The sequence below is a fragment of the Piliocolobus tephrosceles genome, chromosome 11 (assembly GCF_002776525.5).
Source record: "Piliocolobus tephrosceles isolate RC106 chromosome 11, ASM277652v3, whole genome shotgun sequence".
NCBI lineage: Eukaryota > Metazoa > Chordata > Mammalia > Primates > Cercopithecidae > Piliocolobus > Piliocolobus tephrosceles.
In genome coordinates, this window is record NC_045444.1 from 77,053,384 (window position 1) to 77,067,660 (window position 14,277).

Genomic DNA, 14,277 nt, shown 5'->3' on the forward strand with positions numbered 1-14,277 from the left:
GTGGGGGAAAAAGCTCATAGAAAATTTCCTCATTCCTTCCAAATAAGTAAAGTGACCATACATCTCTGCTTTACTGGGATAGACCTGGTTTCATACTTGCTATAATTACAAACAGTGCCCTCTTGGCAGCTCAAATGCATCTCCACCTGGACAATAAATTGTATGTGCATTCTACAAATGAGCCTCATTTGTTTGGGATTTGGTCACATTTCCACATATTCTTCTCTGGGTTTCCATGGCTATTTCTGGACTGGGCTCACTCGGTGTCTACTTTAATGAAACGCTTCCCTAGGAGACCACAGGATAAAGTTGCTCCAAAGAATGTGGAGTTTCGAAAGATGCTGTCTGAAGCATAGAGTCAAGGCCATATTGGTGTTACCCAGAGATCCACAGAGGACCAAACCCCTAAGCTGGAAGGCCTTTTCCACAAACACAGGCTTGTGTGAAAAAGAACTCCTCAACCTCTCCCCGCACCAGCCCTAACAGTGGAGAGGAGTAAATGCAGGCCATCGAGAGCGCCAGAGCAGCCCTCTTCTTCCATAAATTGACTTGGAAGTTTTTTTTTTTTTTTTTTTTTTGAGACGGAGTCTCGCTCTGTCGCCCAGGCTGGAGTGCAGCGGCCGGATCTCAGCTCACTGCAAGCTCCGCCTCCCGGGTTTACGCCATTCTCCTGCCTCAGCCTCCCGAGTAGCTGGGACCACAGGCGCCCGCCACCTCACCCGGCTAGTTTTTTGTATTTTTTAGTAGAGACGGGGTTTCACCGGGTTAGCCAGGATGGTCTCGATCTCTTGACCTTGTGATCCGCCCGTCTCGGCCTCCCAAAGTGCTGGGATTACAGGCTTGAGCCACCGTGCCCGGCCCTGACTTGGAAGTTTTATCCTAAAATCACTGTGGATGTCTTAATCAGAAATGTATCCAAATTTCTTTCAATAAAATGTATTTTTGCTCCTCTTCCAAGTCTTAGGATAGAACAGATGATTGGGAAAGATGGGCCATGTTTATCCTGGGGCACTGTGATTTAAGAGATGTGGACATAAAGGCCCATTTAGAGCAGCAACATCTCATTTACTGGGTACTGGGAAAAGTCAACATTTACTGCATGATCTTTCAGGGAAGAAAAAGATAAACTCAATGTTTGGCAGTTTTAAGAGGCCATTCAAAAAGTCTATCTGGTCATTGATTTTACCAATTTGTTTACTTATAGCTTGAGACTTCTGCAAAATTTTTCTTCCCAACTACTTAAAAGACTGAACTCAGTTACTAGGTTTATATCCCAAGCGATTGAAACCTTTTTTCCCCACAGAAAGTTTCAGAATGAATGCATGTGTTTACTCAATACTCACCATAACTTTGTCCTTCACATTTCTGACTTTACTGTCAAGCTCTTTCTGTTTGTCTAACATCACTGTGCTCTGAATATTTCCTGACTGGGCCTGTAATGGGAAGGGCATGATTACAGCCATAGTTTTCTCCAGGGTGTGTACTTGCTGGTTACACTCCAAAGTCAAGTCCCCACCTGCCTTCCAGACCGTCTGACATGTACTACAAGCTTCCTGCTTATGTGTCAGTAAGAAATTTTTCCCAAGGCCCTGGAAAATGCTGGCAAACTATTAACAAGGCTACAAAAAAACTAGGCTCAATTCATGTCTAAAATAAACAGTATTTCTGGGACTTTCCATTAAATCATACAGTTACATGGTACCACACTGGGATTTAGTTCAGGGTTTCTCAAATACTGTACACAAGATTATTCTTATTAACCCTGCCTTTATTTATCGTAAAGTTTTCTGATTCAAAGTGTGGTCCTCAGACCAGCAGCATCTCACTAGGATGGAAAATCTAGGTACTGGAAAATCTCAAGGGCTAGTATGATTATGGAATCAGAAAAGCCTATTTTAAGACAATCCTGGGTGATCCAGAGGTATACTGAAATATGAAAGCATTCCATTAAGGCCATCAATGAAAATCTGCTACTATAAAGTCAATAATGAATATAAACCCAGACTTGCCCAGGAGTATTCAGTCCTACTTTTGATAATGAGAACACTCAGAAGTGACAGGGTCTACTTGTTTCATACACCAGATGTACACTGCACATACTTACTAGGTACTAAGTAAACGTCAGGCAATGTTCTAGGCTCAGGTGTTAGAGTGGTAACCAATGGTCCCTGTTCTCCTAGAGATTAAATTCTAGAAAGATGTTATTTTTTTTAGAGTTAAATCCCCCACACAGCAAAAACTGGGCTTGTCAACCTTTCTTACACAGTGCCCTACACAGCACAGATTCTACGGGGGTGTTTTTACATATTCGACTGTATCAATCTTTTCTTCTTTATGCCTGGAATTTTCCTTATACTAGAAAGCCTTTCCCTATTGACATTACAGCATTCATTCATTTTTTTTTTTCCCTAGCACTCGCAAGGTTTCCTTCTTTTTCTTTTTAACTTTTAGATCACTGATATATTTGTCTGTTCTCATGATCAGTGTGAAGTATAGGCCCACTTTTTGCTTTCACTTTTTTTCCAATTAGCTTTCCATTTGTCTTAACAACATTGACTGAAAAGTCCATTATTTTCTCCAGTGCTCTGAGCTGCCAGCTGTATCACATAAATTTCCATATGCACATGGGTTTCCTTCTAGATTTTTCTCCTCTTTCCCATTGGCCTGTTTATTCATAAGCCTGAACCCTTGAAGGATATTGGACTATAGAGGATTTATAGTCTATCTAGTAGGGCCAGTCCCATTTCATTGCTCTACTTGTTCAGAAGTTGCCTTGCTATTCTTGCATGTTTATTTTTTACAAATTTCAGAACCAATTTGTATAGCTCCAGAAAACAACTTGTTGGTATTTTTATTGGAATCACATTAAAATTACAAGTAAACTCAGGGAGAGCTATCACATTAAAATTACAAGTAAACTCAGGGAGAGCTAATATCTTTATGATGCTATTTTTAATTCTTATGCTTCTAATGGTTTTTTCTTGTCTAATTGCATTGGCCAATACCACCAATACGATGCTAAATAGCAGTGGAAACACAGCATCCTTGCTGTGTTTCTGACTTACTAGAGTTTTCCCAGTTAAATAAGTTACTGTCTCTAGAATGGAGAGATATATATTTTTGTATGTTAAAGAGGTATCCATTAATTCTTATCTTATTCAATGTTTTTATCAGAAATGAGCATTGAATTCTGTCAGGTCTTCTCAGCTTCTGTGGAAGGACGTAAATGCTTTTTTCTCCTTGTAGCTATTAATTTAGTGAATTGCATTAATAGGTTACCCAGTCAGGTCTACCCTTGTGACCTATAATAAATCATATTTGGTCATGTCTTTTCTTAATGTAGTATTTAATTCTGATCCCTAATATCTTATTGGGGACTTTTGTATTGATATTCATAAGTAAAATTGGTCCACAATTTTTTGTTTTATCTTTATCAGGCATACATTATCGAAGTTATTCTCTCTTCAGAGGAAGTTTTCCTTCATGTTATATATTCTCCAATAGTAGAAGTTCAAAGCATGTGAACTGTATCAGCTGTAAAGTGCGTATTAGAAATACATGAATGTTACTGGTATCCTCTGTAAGTCCAAGGTGCCACATATCACTAAGTGACAAAAGGAGTTTCTCTGGGCGGTCGGGATGAGTTGTCACTTTAAGAAGTTCCATACAGCTTTTTGCCTGTGCAGGGAAATCTCTGCTGTTGTCTAATTCTGATATGGTTTGGATCTGTGTCCCCGCCCAAATCTCATGAATTATAATCCCCAGTGTTGGAGGTGGGGCCTGGTGGAAGGTGACTGGATCATGGGGACGGTTTCTCATGAATAGTTTAGCACCATCCTCTTGATACTATCCTCGTGATCATGAGTTTTCATGAGATCTGGTTAAGTGTAGAGCACCTCTCCCCGGGTTCCTCCTGCTCTGGCCATGTGATGCGTGTGCTTCCCCTTCACCTTCTGCTATGACTGTAAGTTTCCTGAGGCCTCCCAGAAACTGAGCAGATGCCAGCACCATGCTTCCTGTACAGCCTGCAGAACCGTAAGTCAGTCTCTTCTCTTATAAATTACCCAGTCTCAGGTATTTCTTTATAGCCATGCAAGAACAGACTAATACAACTTCTAAGCCAGCAGGACGTGGGCACCGTGTCCTGTGGGCTTTGTAACAGCTGGGATACTACACCTAGGGAGAGGGACTAGGCCACTGGAGAATTCTGACTTCCCAGGCCGCCTCCCAAATGACCAAGGTTCGTTTTAGAGAACAGGGATATAAACAACGACTGTAAGAGAGCTGCTGTATCCCCAGCTTCTACATCCCCTTTCTACTGACTTGCTGGGAGATGCTTGGTAGAAAAACCTGGTGACTGTGGCAGGGCCTAAGAAACCTCCTGCTTCCAACTTGGGCAGTAGTCCCTCCAAGTCACTCAAACCCTTGGTATCCTCTTACTCCTTCCTCTCATTCCTCCCTGCTTCCCTCCACCCTGCTCCCATCTCCTGCTAAGCAGATGCTTGGCTGCTCCTGTACACTTTAGTACTGAAACCACTTTCATAGTGAGTCCTTAACTTTTTAACTTTCTAAGAAACCAGGAGTACTGAAACCACAGGAATGTCAAACATTGAAGTTGGAAGGGACTTCAGCTGTCATTGACTCTTACTTTCTCATTTCACTACTGTACCTCTAGAGATCTTGTCTGGATGGGAACTTGGTTACTCACAGGCCTGAGATCAAACAAAGTCTTCTGCTCAGGAAGGGGGTCCTTTTCAATGGAATGAGCAGTAGGCCAAGTAAGGGAATAGGCACTTCATGGGTGTGAGAAGTTCCAGCCAGAAAGCCCTCACATCCCATCCCACAGATTAGAAAACTGAAGAGTGACTTCTCCAGTGAGCTAGTTTTAGAGTTGGACAATACTGGGTTTAAATTCCAAACCTACTTCTCATTAGCTCTGTAGCCCTGAGCAAAGCACCTGACCTCTAAACCTTAGTTTTCTCATCTTTAAAATGGGGATAAGAATACCTACCTTCAATGACAGTTTTGAAAGTATTTACTCAAATGAAATAATGTTTATAAAGTGCTTAGCACAGGGCCTGCAACATGATAAGCACTCAGCATATGGTAACCATTAGTCCTTAAGAACGCAAAGATGGAACAGCAAAGGGAAGCTTAGAATCCACCTCATGTCTTTCCCTCCCACCTGAAAGATATTCTCCCTATCCCTTCAAACCCTATAGACCTAAATTTTTGTCCAGACACGCAATTAGTTTATTCACCACAAATAAAAAAAGAAAGAAAAAAACTTAGTGTGCTGTAAGACAGCACACGAAACATTTATAGTCTACTAGAGTGTGGATAGCACAATATTCTCTTAAATCTATTTTCTAAAAGCTCTTATATTAAAACAAAAAATAATGGGAACAATAATTTCCCATCTCAGCATGTCTACAGACTGGGACAAATGCTCAGGCAGTGCGTGGAGAATGGCATCTTCCACCACACTTAAAACTGTCTCCCTCTCCACTGTCGCACAGTTCACTATTGTAGTTATTTGTTGGTGAAATGCACACAGGACGCATACTGTGTCCTCTGGCATCCATATAGGAATGGGCTCCTCCAGAACAATCCATAACATTGGATTGTTGGCTTGTTGTCACCACCCCACTGCTCAAGAAAGGAATACTAAATGCCATAGCAACTTCAAAACTCTGCTGAACCCTGACAGCTAGGAAGGTTTGTATTAGGATTAATAAAACAATGATCAAAAATCTTGATACTAGTACAACTCTGACTCATTGACTGTTTGATGTCTTGAATATTTAATAGGTATCTTGATCTTGCTCAAAACAAAGCCCTTGATTTTCCCGTTAGCCTCTTCTCTCCACAAACCTACTGTGTCCTACAAAACTCCTGCCCCTGCCTGGTCCTTGCCTTCCCAGCTCTGTGAACAGCATTATCAAGGGGTTCTAGTAGCTGCTGTAGAGCCATCCTTGACTTTTTGCTCACTCCTGCATCTAATCCTTCAATATAAGGATCCTTCTATATTGGCACCACATCCAAAGCATAACCTGAATCTGTCCACCTCTTCCTACCTCCACTGATTCTACTGAGCGCAAACTTCCACTGCCTCTCCCTTGGACAGCTGCAACTCTCTATTTGCCTGCTTCCATTCCTGTGCCAGCAACTCAGAGGCCTTTCCTGATTCTGGTCTAAAGGAACAACCCTACTCCCAGCCACTCCATGAACTCAGCATGTTATCTTCTCGGCACTTTATGCTACCCAGAAGTATCTTGTTTATATGTTGTCTTTCTCCTCGTTAGAACTTAATTCCATTAGATTAGGATCTTTCCTAAAGCCTAGTTCTATAAAATCTCTAAATCTGATTCTCCCACTTCTTGGGGCTATAAAATTAGAGACATTCACCATTGCTGTGATGTGGGCCCCAATAGTATTTGATGAATGAATACATTTTTAATTTATTACAATTTTTGTGTTCAATGAGAAAAAAGTACCTGATTAAATCTCTGGGCATTTTCCAGAATTTTCCTTTCTTCCTTCAGACAGCTGTAAATGATCATAGACATCTGGATTGGGTCTTCCTGAAAATTATCCTAGATTTGAGGGGTTAGAACAAAAATAAATTAAAATGCAGAATGTTTACATTATTGTGTATTGTAAGTTGATATGAATTTGTTTACATTCTCTGAGAAACCTCACCTCTCATCTATTAAATTCTATATAAGCTATGTTTGTGAAAATCAAAATATTTCTTTCACAAATTATGACAAAAATTGCTTTAACTTTCTAAGTGCAGATACCTAAAGTACTTTTGGAGTAAACAAGTATTTTCACATATGGTTCATATAATATTTTTACTTTAATATCTTTCCATATTTCTTGAGGCCAATTATCTTCTGTTAGGATCCCAAGACAATGCAAATGATATAAAAACTATACATGGCATTCCTCAATGAATGCATCTGTTGGTCTAAGCTTTGAACCAGACCAAAGATATTAATTTAGGTTTTTCTGTTGCCATTGTCAAAGCTAGTTTGCAAAACACTGGCAATAATGGCTCTTTATACAGGTGCATTCATGCAAGGTCTGTATGACAGCAAATTTCTGTAAAGTTAATTTGATTTCCCCACTCACTGGTATATAAAATTATAAATACATTCACAAAGGGGGAAAAAAAAAAACTTCCAATTACCTAAGTTGAAAAGTTCAGTTGTATTGTATGAAAGAAGAAAATGATAGCCTTCACCTCCATTAAAACAGAAAAGTTCTGTTATTACAGGACATAAATATGATAGCCAGGCCAAGGGCATGCTGGGAGTACATTTGAAGAACTCCTAAAACTCTGTAGCATGTTCTCTCATGTCTGGATCTTTCTTTGACCTTTTCTTCCAGGAGAGGCTAACTCCACCAGAAGCAAGGCAAGGTGGAGTCTAGTTCCTGAAGTCACCCCATCCTCAAGTGAAAGTCAAACCTTTCCGGACTTATTCCTCATTTGCATAGCAAGGACCTGAACCTAATACTAACGTTCCCTGGAGCTTTAATATACTACCATAGATCACTGCTCTTAAAATGCAGCCCCTTTTCTTTGGTTTAAATATTGACTGTTTTCAGCAAAACAAGATTATAGCATCATATTTTTCTCAGAATTACTGACACCTAAGAGTTGATACATTTAACCTTGAAAATTCCTTCTGTGTTTATAAAATGAATTGATATCTTATTTTACTTATGCTATATTTACTGATGCTATAAATAATATAAATGGAGTTGTTTAGTCTCTGTTACTTCTCTAAATACCACGAAGTGTGTGCTCAATTGTATTTGCTGAATGAAGAAAACTGCCTTCCATCAACACGAGAACATTTCAACTAAAATACAAAAACCAGGTCATACCTGAAGATTACGCTTGCTTTTCCTTATGTTATGCTGTAGCAAGAAGTTATTCTCCAAAGAAAAGCGACTATATTGATCATCCAGCTGTGATAGGAGGTCATGAAAACGGATGGTGGCAAATGAGACATCATTGGCAGCGTGCTCCCTAGGAGATTTAACATTTACACATTTCATTCTAGAACTAAATGTCTACGTAAAACAGACAAAACAAATGTTGGTTTCCTTATTGAAATTATTAAAAACAATTTATTTTCTTAGGTTTATTTTCTTCTTCTGAAACTGATATTGCTTTTAGCAGTAGTTTATGTGGTATTTCTCTTATGTGCAATCAGCACGAAAAATTCTAGAGCTCTAAGAGATTGTGCATGACACTATTCACGGTGACTATCTCTGGAGGGGGAAAAGTCAACAGGGGACCCCTCACTTTCTATGTCAAACACTTTCAGGACGTTTAAAATATTTCAACTAGCAAATAATACATTTTAAGGTAGAACACCTATCAGTTTAAAAAAATCCCCTTAATTTTACTACCTTCTTCATATTTCTAATCAATGTTTAACCATTAATTTGGCCTTATTTCTTTCAAGTTACTTCTTTCTATAGTCTGGATCCTAAGTTGGAAACTAATTGGTGTCAGCATTATCTAACTTGTCCAAAGCATTTAGGAGTATCTATCACAAATTAAATTTGACAAAACTACATAAAAGTGCTTAATGACTAATATACTTAACTTTGTTGAGACACATGTCATTTTTTAAATCAATAAACTTATCTACAACAAATAACCCGAGTGGCCATTGATGGAATTCATCTTCCAGTAAACATGGCCCCAAGTCACTTAATCAACAAGTATTTTTAAGGTATAAACTTCTTCTTCTATCTAGTGAATTTTCCTTACCAGTCTTGCTTTTCTAACCACTGTGCCAGGTATTGTCTGATTTCCATGGGAAAACTGTCATCATAAAGCTGGTGAACCTGCTCCAGGAATTTTGAGTCAAGCTGCTGAAGTTCATACCACTGAGACATCCTATAAAGAAAAAGAATATATACTCTTTCCATGTATATGGAAACCATAGCTTCAAAGAAAGCCTTCTTGGTATCAGGTTGTACTCTTAAATATCTTGCTTAATCCAAAACATAGTTTGTCCCAGAAATATTTTATTTAAATGGCATTTATAGTCTAAAGCCTCTTTTTAATTGACTTTGGGGATCAACTTTTTTTCTCCTCCACGAAACACGTCTTCAGGTCTTTGCTTGTTGTCCACATAACAGGGGAGCCTTCTCTGGCCTCCTTATTTAAACTGCAACCACCTCCCACCCTGGAAACATGCTCTTTCTCTTCCCTGGTTTATTTTTCTTCATAGTACTTACATGACCATCTGACCTACCACATTTTTTATTTTGATTATTGTCTGGTTTCCCCACCTGAAGGGATGGATGTTGGTGGAGGATTTTGTGCACTGGTGTATCCCCAGAACAATGTCAACCACATAGTAGGTATTCAATAAATACGCCTTTAAAATGAATTTGTGATTTTATCAAATAAACACATGAAAAACATTATTTTAATTAGACTTGCTTTAAGACAAATCACATGACTCTCCCAAAATGCTCTCCTACAAATCACAGTACATTTGTAATTTAACTCAAATACTTCTAAACTGCTATATTTATGATTCATATGGTAAAATTCAATATTTTTGTTATACACATTTAGAAAGATGTATTTTCCTCTTTCCCTACTACAAACAATAAATCTGGCATAAAGAAGTAATGATTTTTAAATATTAAAACAACATCATTACATGTAATTTAAAAGGATAAAGTAACACTTATCTCTTTGGAAAACTGTTAAGTCCATTTTTATATAGTTATCCTAAAGATTAAACATCACAACAAAAACTCGATATAAGGAAGTCCTAAAATCCATTAGGAAAACGGAAAGTCTTCCATGACCATCATGTAACTTAGGATTTATATCAGCACACAGCTGGCGATATGCAGAGTGGACACAAGTGAATCTTGCCCTGCCAGACCTCTGGGGAAGGGGTCTGGATTTTCAAGTAGGGCATGGAAGAGTATCTATGCATACTTGTAGCCAAGTACATGCATGAAGGCATTAAGTCATGCCTAGTCCAAAAATGTCTTTCCAAAGGAGCATGAGGAAATGTCTGGACTATAAAGCTAGTTATCATCATATATAGCAGTAGAAATGGACCCAAGCCCGGCCCCTTGGCACTGCTGCTGTAGCAATTTGATTTCTTTCAGTTCAATTTTATTTTACCTGGGCGGAAAAATCTGTGGCTCTCTCCCTTCCTGCTTGGTAACTAATAAGGATGTGCCTAAAGCAGATATGCTGGACTGTCAGCCAGTCGGAGCTGCAACATCTCTTATTAGCCAAGTGAACCCAGGTAACTTACTCCCCTATCAACAAGGTGGTTGTGTGTGTGTGTGCATGTGTGTGTGTAGTAGACAGGAACTTGCTCTGTCATCCAGGATGGAGCCCAGTGGCACGATTATAGTTCAGTGCAGCCTCCAACCCCTGGACTAGAGCAATCCTTCCACCTCAGCCTCCCAGTGAGCTCAGACTGCAAGTGATATGGTTTGGTTCTACATCCCCATCCAAATCTCACCTCGAATTGTAATATAATTCCCACGTGTTAAGGGCGGGACCAGTGGAGGTAACTGAATCATGGGGGCAGTTTCCCCAATGCTGTTCTCATGATAATGACTGAGCCTCATGACATCTGATGGTTTTACAAGCATCTGGCATTTCCCCTGCTTGCATCCACTCTCTCCTGCTGCCCTGTGAAGAGATGCCTTCTGCCATGCAGAACTGTGAGTCAATTAAACCTCTTTTCTTTATAAATTACCTAGTCTCAGGCAGTTCTTTATAGCAGCATGAGAACAGACTAATACAATAAACATGAGCCAAGATGCCTGGCTAATTTTTAAATTTTCTGCAGAGAGAGCCTCTTGTTGTGTTTCTGAGGCTGGTCTCAAACACCTGACCTCAGGCGATTCTTCCATCTCAGCCTCCCAAAGTGCTGGGATTACAGGCGTGAGCTTCCACACCCTGCCGCAGTTGGTTGTTAAGGCTGGATGAGCTAGTACATATGTAGCACCTGGCAGAGAAGAGGTGAATTAATAAGCTCATGTTTGGGCGGGCAAGGTGGCTCACGCCTGTAATCCTAGCACTTTGGAGGCCAAGGTGGGCAGATTGCCTGAGCTCAGGAGTTCAAGACCAGCCTGGGCAACATGGTGAAACCTTGTCTCTAGTAAAATACAAAAAAAATTAGGCGTGCACCTGTAGTCCCAGCTACTCAGGAGGCTGAGGCAGGGGAACTGCTTGAACCCAGGAGGCGAAGGGTGCAGTGAGCCGAGATTGCGCCACTGTACTTCAGCCTGGGCGACAGAGTGAGACTCCGTCTCTAAAAAAATAAATAAATACGTAATACATAAGCTCATGTTCACAAATCTGGAGTCAGTCTCATCTTCTCACAGAACCTGTTACCAACTCACAAAACCTGTTACCAACTCAGAGAGTGGCATGGCCATCTCCCAATCACCTAGCTCAAATCCCAGATTTAGGGTTGATTCTTTCCACTCCATCCCAAGACCTGCTGCCTTCCTGTCTCCAACATTCTACCTTCCCAATCCAGCCTCTGCTGCACACAGATTGGACCACATCAATCTCCTGTGCAAAAATCCCATGATTTGTCCGTTCCTAGGCAGATTTCCAACCCACCCCATCTTCATCTATCAACAAAGCAACCCAGTCACCAAATCATTTACTGTTTTTCAACGGTGCCCAACACTTCTGCTTTGCTCCAGCTACTCGCCCTTGGAACAGCCTCTCCACGAATTTTTGCATCTCTAAATCCTACAGCATTCAAAGCTATGTACAAAAGTCCCTTCTTTCATAAAGTTGTTTGAGACTTACTCACAATTAAGCTTTCTTTGACTCATGTCTCACTGAATTCTGTACCTCTATTAGAGCATCAGTTTCAGTTTTCCTTGTAAAGCTCTGTGATGTCTCCAGAGCCCCCGCAGGGGAAGGTGGGTGAGGTGTGGTGGGGGTGGAGTAGTGGGGTTATTTTCCTTTTTAACATCTTATGGACCTTGGACAGTGCGCTGCCTATACTATGTGCTCAAAACAGTTTGTTGATTTCAAATTGTGTATATTTCAGATGGAATTAGAAACTAAAAAGCAAACCATATTATGATCTCACAAGTGTGAGTCCAGCATCCTCATTTAGCAATCAATGGTTGCACAATGGACTGTGCTGGAGGCTCAAGTCCTATTTCTGTTCTATGAAAACAACTCCCTATCTATACAAACAACATTCAAAGCACAATCAACCACACCTCTGCATACCTACCCCAGAACTCTCCAGAAATTTTTTTTAAGAGTAATTATATTATTTTGGGGATGGGGGTCTGCAAAAACGAAACATCACTTTTAAACTCTAGGAAGACATTAAGTCCTTCCATCTTTAAACATAGAAACATAATTTAAGATTCCGAAGCCATGTACTCATTCATGTGATCCCATGAACATTTACTGACCTGCCACCTTGTGCCCCAACAAGGGCCTGGGGATTCAATCAAAGGAGCAGCTACACACAGCACGTTAGGTGCCAAGACTGTCGAGGTTGCATGCACAGAGTGCGAATGTTAACCTAGACAGCTCTCGAGGATGGCATACAGCAAATGAAACTTTCTGCGAAAAGAAGAAAACGTGACTGATGGAAAGGGGGGTGGAAACGGGAGAAAGTGAGGGTAAATGGGAAGGTGCAGTGCCTTCTAGAGGTAAATTCTATTTCACAAGTCCTCTTTACTGCCAGAGCACGACTGGCAAGGGCAATCGTGCTGAGCAGTGCCATCTCCAAGAACAAGGGGCACTCCTCGCACTTGGAATACTCGGGACACGTTCTCTGGGTCACGGATTCGCAGGTCAGCACAGACGGCCCGTCCTCGCCCGGCGTCCAACTGCACGGCCCGAGGACTCTGTCCCGGCGCGTCCCACCCCCGGCACCCGGAACCTCACGGCCACTCACTCTGCGCGCAGGATCCGGAAGGGCTAGGCGGGAGGGGGGAGAGGGGGGGCGGCGGTGCAGCCTCTCCCGGGCGTGCCGGGCCGCCTCTGCTCGGTTTGGGGTCTGCCAGGCGCGGTCCCCCCGTGCAGCCGAGCCCCTCCGCAGACTCTGCGCTGGAAAGCGAAACTACCGGGCAGAAGAAAAGGCAGCGCCGGCGCCCGGCCCCCTTCCGCCCCCACCAATCACCGGGCGGCTCCGCGCTCAGCCAATTAGACGCGGCTGTTCCGCGGGCGCCACCGCCTCCCTCTGCGGGCCGCTGCTCACTCGCGCTCTGGGTGTTTCCTCTGGCTTCGGGCAGGGCTGCCGGGTGGGTGACCTGCAGCCGGGTTGCGTGTTGCCACGCTAGGTATTGGAGTTCTGTTTACATGTCTTAGAGAACGACCAAAAGGACGTGCTATGTTTGCAGAAGCCCAAACGTGGAGGTCTCTGTATTAGCTTCATCATTGAGAATCCAGGCAGAGGACAGATTTGGCAACGTCGTCATTCTAGAAGCTCCCTTTAGCAACTGACCTCCATATTGCTAAACCCAGGGGACGCTTTTCCGTTGTCCTCACTTTACTTGACAGCTCGGAAGCATTGGCACAGTTGACGTCTTTGTTCTTGAAACACGTTTCTTCCTTGGTCATGATTATAACACATCCTCCTTGCTTCTTCCTGCCTCTTTGGCATTCTTTCTACATTGTCTCCACCTCCACTGTAAAACCATTATATGTTAAGGTTGTCAGGGTACAGACGTTCCTCAGCTTCTTTACCTGGGCTTCTCCTAAAGGCTTGTGCTGTGATGACCTCACCCACAGCTTCAATTTCTTTCTAGATGGAGGGGTCCTAAATGCTTATCCTGTCCACATCTCTCCTCGGAGCTTCACACCTACAACCCCCACTTGCTTCTCCACTTGTATGTGCAGTGAGCTCTACAAACTATGTTCAGAACCAAACTCATCTTTCTCCTCAAACATGCTCTTTTTCTAGAAATGGCACATGTCAGATACCTAGGATTCACCTTTGACATTGCCTTCTCCCTCACCTCTCAACACCTGATCCTCAAATCTTATTATTCTTCCTCCTAAATATTTCTCAAGTCTCATTTACTCTGGTCCATCTCTTCTTTCTGCCGCCTCCCTTTTCTCTCTTTCCCATTACTGCAGTAGATTCCCGAATGGCTGCCTCTCTTCAGCCCTTAGCTCCCTTTTAATCCATTCTCCATACAAGAGTTTGAGTGTTTTTCTTGTTTTCTTGTTTTTTTTAAACTAAAAGCAGATCATGTCATTTGCCAACCTGAAAG

At 41.7% G+C, this 14,277-nt stretch overlaps 1 protein-coding gene across 4 annotated transcripts in view; it reads right to left on the reverse strand.

Annotated features, from left to right (window-relative positions):
• STAT1 (signal transducer and activator of transcription 1) overlaps nt 1-13,201 on the reverse strand; it is a 44,466-nt gene extending 31,265 nt beyond the window's left edge. The window contains exons 1-6 of one of the 4 annotated variants that reach the window (XM_023217693.2): nt 12,957-13,201; nt 12,466-12,619; nt 8,795-8,923; nt 7,897-8,041; nt 6,498-6,596; nt 1,344-1,433 (exon numbers count right to left, since the gene is read on the reverse strand). In XM_023217693.2, the coding sequence (XP_023073461.1) occupies nt 1,344-1,433; nt 6,498-6,596; nt 7,897-8,041; nt 8,795-8,922 (462 nt within the window). In that variant the 5' untranslated portion in view covers nt 8,923; nt 12,466-12,619; nt 12,957-13,201. Of the gene's footprint in view, nt 1-1,343; nt 1,434-6,497; nt 6,597-7,896; nt 8,042-8,794; nt 8,924-10,529; nt 10,550-11,203; nt 11,224-12,465; nt 12,620-12,956 lie in introns of those variants that run through there. The other 3 variants (XM_023217702.1, XM_023217711.1, XM_023217720.1) reach the window with 3 other exon arrangements.
• Between the last annotated feature and the right edge of the window lie 1,076 nt (nt 13,202-14,277).